The sequence below is a fragment of the Pundamilia nyererei genome, unplaced genomic scaffold (genome assembly GCF_000239375.1).
Source record: "Pundamilia nyererei isolate P.nyererei 1_Seehausen unplaced genomic scaffold, PunNye1.0 scaffold00040, whole genome shotgun sequence".
Lineage (NCBI taxonomy): Eukaryota > Metazoa > Chordata > Actinopteri > Cichliformes > Cichlidae > Pundamilia > Pundamilia nyererei.
In genome coordinates this window covers 582036-587845 of record NW_005187441.1, presented here as the reverse complement: position 1 = coordinate 587845, position 5810 = coordinate 582036, and the positions used below count along the sequence as shown (strand labels likewise).

Below are 5810 nucleotides of genomic sequence, written 5' to 3'. Positions count from 1 at the left end.
ATTTTGGTGACGATCCGATACCAAGTAAATCAAGAGCAGTATTGCCGATACCAATACTGATACTTATACTTTTAACCTATAAAGGTTATGCAGGGGAGAGCAGCATGTTATGATTTATGTGCTGAATCATTGTACATTTGCCAAATAGTTTAGAGGGATACAGTGAGGTTAGGTTAATTGGTGATTCTAAATTGCCCATAGGTGTAAATGTCAGTGTGAATGATCTCTTCTTGGTAGCCCTGAGATAGATTGTTGAGCTGTCCAGAGCGTCCCCTGCCTCTTGGCCTAAGACAGGTTGGATAGACAGTTCGGATTGGATGAATAATAGGTCCGCTTTAAGCATGTTTAGTGATGATGATGATGATGATGATGATGGGCTGCCGATATTTTTTATATTTTCTTCAACTTCGCACAGTAGTTTTATTAGGATATTCTAAACTTCACAGCCACCGTTTATCACAGAGCTGTTGTTTTAGATTACATGGAAATGCACAGCTACCCTGTATGTTATACTATATTACAGCTTACAACCACGTACGCCGTCTCCATTGTAGATTTATGACTGGATTAACAGAACTGCACAAGACAATCCCAGAAGAGTGAAAGCCATCCTTATTGGTTCTTCATACGAGAAGCGGCCGCTATACGTTCTCAAGGTAAAGCTGCATCCGTCAACTTGAACTTGTAGGAATGATAAGACTGTCCCATATTTACAAAACAGAAAGTTTTTGTTCATTCACAGAAAACAGATCATGGTAAGAAAAAAAACCCAGGAACATTTCTGTCATTTCATTGATTATGTATTACTTAATTACTTTGGTATCGTTAAGAAAATGCAGTTAAAAGTCTAAAATGTATGCCCTCCATCAGATTTTCCAAAGCCATCCGGTGGGCTGGGTTGGAGTCTTTTGCTGGGCTAATTTTGGCCCTCGAACCTTATGTTTAACACTCACAGACCTTTTTTTTTTACTCTTTGTACACTTATAGGGGTAAATAATCAACATTGTTTATCCCATTAAACATACTTTAAGCTGTAAAGTGTTCAGTGTTGACAGCTCAGTTTACTTCCTGAGCACAGATTCATGTGTATGGCCTCTTTTTTTCTCAGCTGTCTTTCAATGACAGGCCAAATAGGAAAGCCATGTGGATTGACTGTGGGATCCACGCAAGAGAGTGGATTTCTCCGGCTTTCTGCTTGTGGTTTGTGCACCACGTGAGTCCAACTGAGCTGCGGTGTCTGCGTTTGTTCTCTGTTCTCTGTAATCGATTACATTTGTTTGTTTGTCTGTCTGTTTCTTTGTTAGCAGTTTCTAGTCACCACAGTGTTCAAGATATCATTTTCAAATTTTGTTTGATGGTAGATACCAGTAACAGCTCAAAATGATTTAATTTTGGTGCTAATCTGGTCAACCCCACGGTCACACCAAATGTGAAAGTCATTCAAAACTGTATATTACCCACAGCTTCTTATGGATCACAATACATTATCTTATAGGAGCCAAAGTTCCAATCATATGGGTACAATACAATACACCATTTTAGTATGTACTGCGTCAAGGTCATAGGTCAAAGGTCAGGATCACATCAAATGAAGCTTTATGAAAAAGCTTTAGTTTCCACTGGATCATCTCCAAACTTAAAGCAACAAATTAAGACGTATAACTTCACAATGACAGAAAAAGACTAATACACTACACTAGATTTCCATATTGACAATGCTGACATCAAACTTTATTTTAGCCCTTGCCTTTGATGGGGAGTTGAGCTCTCTAAATGCTCTTTGTTGTAAATGCAATGGAGTCTGCTCTCTCTCGGAGCAGTTTCACTGAACGCTCCGCCGTCTGTCCGTCAGTCTTTGTCATTTTATCAGCAAAACTCGGAAATTACTCGCATCCTGGACAGCATGGATGTCTACGTCCTGCCTGTGATGAATCCTGATGGATACAAATACACGTGGACGGCAGTAAGAACTCAGAATCATTTTTTCAATGTAAAAGAAGTCATTTTAAATAGATGTATGATTTTTCCTTATTTTTATTTTTCAGATTAAGAGAAGGTGGTGGAGGAAGAACCGTTCCATCAGTAAGTCGGGTTTTTGCGTTGGCGTTGACCTCAACAGAAACTTTGATGTTGATTGGGGCAGTAAGTTTTCTTTTCCCTTTTTTTTCTCATGCGTGGACGCACTCGTTGATCATGCAAGGGTCTCTGTAGCTTCCACAAGGTCACGTGTCGCTGTTGTGCCCAGTTAAGGGATCCTCTCAAAATCCTTGTGAGGAAATCAACTGCGGGCCGTTTCCTGAGTCTGAGCCCGAGGCGCAGGCTGTGGCCAACTTCCTGCGCAGACACAAGGACACAGTTCAACTCTACATCACCATCCACTCCTACTCCCAGATGTTCATCTTCCCATATTCCTACACCTTTGATCAAGCGGAGAACCACAACGATTTGGTGAGTAGTCTGGATGATCCACGAGTCTATCCAACAGCAGTGAAAGACTTATTCAACTGTTGTGTCTAAACCTCTGTGAACACACATTGTTCATAAGCTTGAGATGGTCCAAGAAGCTGCCCAGAGGATCAAACGATATTACAGGAACACCTACACATATGGTCCTGGAGCAGCCACATTATGTAAGACAGCCTTTTTTCTTTTTCGTTGTTTTAAAGCAAAGTCACTGTAACTTGAATGTGTGAGTGTTTCTATTCTTTCTTCAGACCCATGTTCTGGCGGCTCTGACGACTGGGCGTACAAACTTGGCATCAAATACTCCTTTACGTTTGAGCTCCAGGACCGTGGGGAATACGGCTTCCTGTTACCACCTTCTCACATATCCGGGGCCTGCAACGAAGCGCTGCTTGCGGTCAAGACCATTGCTGTCAAGGTTTTGGAGAAAACACAAGCTCCGGCAAACCATCACACGATCTAAGCAGTTTTGTGATTGTAACTAAACAAATTTTGTAAGTTTCACTTGAGGATCAGCTAACTTGTAACCTGTGTTCAGCACAGCTGTTATTTGTGGTATTTCTGTTTCTGGAGTCCTCTAATGTAACGTCTGTCTTGCAGAGATTGAGTGGAACTGAAATGTATGGATCCAAAAACATTAGTTGACAGAAAAACTGTTTTAAAAGAAGTAAAAAAAATAAGTAATGGTGTTAATGATGTACTTACCCTGAATAAAACATGATCCATAGAAAATCAACTTCTCTGTAATTTAATTTCATAATATGAAAAACACTTTTTCTTACTATTAATACTAATATTAATTTTATACCAATGTTTTACTCTTTTAAAATGAAAGTATTTGTCATGGCAACCATGCCATCCTGCTGTAATGCCACAATTTTCAAATTTAAATAGATTAGTCCAACTAAATAAGCTAAGGTCCTGTGACACCTTGGCTTATTTTAGACCTATTTCAAGATTCAAGGTCTTTATTGTCAATACAAAAATATACACAGTATTCAGCGTATTGAAATGCTGTTTCACCTCAAGCCCCCCATGGTGCATTTATAAGAATGTGTGATAAACAAGGACAGGACAAAAGACAATACAAAGTGATCGTGTGCAGTTACAGTGAAGTGAGATGTTGTGCAGTTATTATTGAATACCGGGTTCAAGTGATGGTCAGGATATTGTGGACAAGACGAAACAAAGACGTGCAAGATGTAAAATATGCAAATATAGCATTATGTGGAGGGGGGAGATGGGTGGGAGAGGGCCTCCAATGATCCTGTCTGCTGTCCTCACTAGCCGCTGCAGAGACTTCTTTCCCTGGTAAAAGGATGGGAGGGTGGGAGGAAGCAGACTGGCCTTCTTCAGCTTCCGAAGAAAGTGAAGATGTTGTTGGGCTTTCTTCGTGATGGTGGTGGTCATCTGACATGTGCACACCCAAGAACTTCACATTGTTGACCATCTCAACAGCACATCCATTGATGTGCAGTGAGGTGTGGGCTGCTGAGCTCTTCCTGAAGTATTTGATCTCCTCCCAACTTCTTTTTTTGCATATTTGTCACACTGAAATATTTCAAATCATCAAACACTCGGGCCTGATTACTACCAGACCTGTCGAATCAAGAAAGCACTCACACAGAACATCTCTGACAAAGTGAAGTAGATCTCAAAAAGCAATGCATCATACCACAATCTAAAGAAACAGATGAGTAAAGAGGTCACTGACATCTAGAATATCCACAAAGACAGCATGCATACAGGAATAAAGGCAGGGATTGAACCACCAATCTATATATAAATTACTCAGGGTTAGTTGTGTCTCAGGAGGAGAGCCACAGCCACATGTCTAGTGTCTGTGACGGTGTCTTCTCCTGCGAGTGCGGACACTGGGGGCCTTGTGGGGTCTTCAGCGTCTGCGAATGGAGGAAAAGACCTTGTCTGTTACAGTTGCAGCAGGTACACCTGTGATTATGAATATCCATTACAGTTGTCTGCAGTACCTGCTCCATGTCATGGGTTCTATTTATAAACTCACCTGGCAACTTTAGTGATGCCACTGATGTTGGGACTATTGGTGTGACACTATACATCATTTATGCCAGTATCTGAACTCTGGTGTAAATGAGGTCACAGAGGGATGAAGGGTTTAGGTCACAGCTCCCCGCTGCTGGCCGCGAAGGATTACCGCTCACTCGCAGAAGAAACGCATCGTTCCCGACTGACCGATGGAATCTCCCGCGCCCACACTGATTCTCCTGAGGGCCTCTGACTCATCGATGGTGGCTGGGATCAAGGCGCCGTGGCACTGTTGAAAAGGCCTGTGTTTTTTACCATCACCAGTTAGTTTATTACATTCAGAGAAGTATTTTAATATGTTTTATTGATAAATGTTCTCTCAGCCTGTGGAAATGCTTTCCATTGGCTGAGCACAGAGACTTTCTGTCACACAATCTTCCACCAGTTTCGTCCCTGTTAACCTGTGGGTGTTGATTGGGTGACCAATTCCATCAAGAGCCTGGGACGGTGGTATAATGCAGACCTCAGTGATACCTGGCAACTTGAACAACTAAGGCAGAACATGGCTAATGACCTCAGGCGGATTAACAACACTGCACTCCCAGGGAAACTGAAGCTCTGGTGCTTCCAGTTTGGGTTGTTACCCAGACTACTGTGGCCGCTGACAATGTACGAGGTCTTGCTCAATCATGCCAATCGATTGTTCCTTATCGTCCTAATTAATTTCCTCTTATGGCAAATTAATGACACATTGGGAGGATTTGTGTTTATGTACAACTGTTTGAACTTTTGACCCCACACTTTCTTATAAATGGCTCCAAAAGTCATTTAGACTATTATAAACACACAATGAGTTTCTCAGATCTTCCTGTTGTTGTGAGTAACATCAATCCAATGAGTACTGTCAAAGAAATTCATTTTAGGCAGGTGTAGTAAGGACTTCTTTGTGGAAAATATTACACTTGTGTGTATTGCTTGTGAATTCCACCAACTGTTCAGTGTCATTTGGCATGTTAAGTTCATCTTGGTCACAGACATGTAGAGTTAATCTATCTAGATTAGCTGCTGGATCACATTTAATGATTCCTTTTCTGCCTGGCAGCTGTCGACCGTGTTCATTTCCCTTGTAGTTCTTTGGCTGTTTAATGCTTAATGGGAAGAAGGATTGTAGTAGGAGGTCTAGTAGGAGGTTGAGAGATATGGAGCCAGCGAGGAAGAGAGGAGGTTCTGTCATGTGGGAGCATTTTGAGTTGATTTTGCCCAATCGGGTCAGTTTGCCAGCTTTCTGTTCTTGTTGTTTGCCTTTGTTTTGGGTGTACTTATTTTATCTGAAAATGTCTTAA

At 41.5% G+C, this 5810-nt stretch overlaps 1 protein-coding gene across 1 annotated transcript; it reads left to right on the top strand.

The window, feature by feature from the left end:
* Positions 1 to 481: 481 nt before the first annotated feature.
* On the top strand, positions 482 to 2926 carry LOC102200649 (carboxypeptidase B). The gene is made up of 8 exons (XM_005730973.1): positions 482 to 502; positions 555 to 656; positions 1109 to 1213; positions 1853 to 1963; positions 2052 to 2142; positions 2246 to 2448; positions 2546 to 2630; positions 2715 to 2926. The coding sequence occupies exons 1-8, from the start codon at positions 482 to 484 to the stop codon at positions 2924 to 2926; spliced, it is 930 nt and encodes a 309-aa protein (XP_005731030.1).
* The last annotated feature ends 2884 nt before the right edge of the window (positions 2927 to 5810 follow it).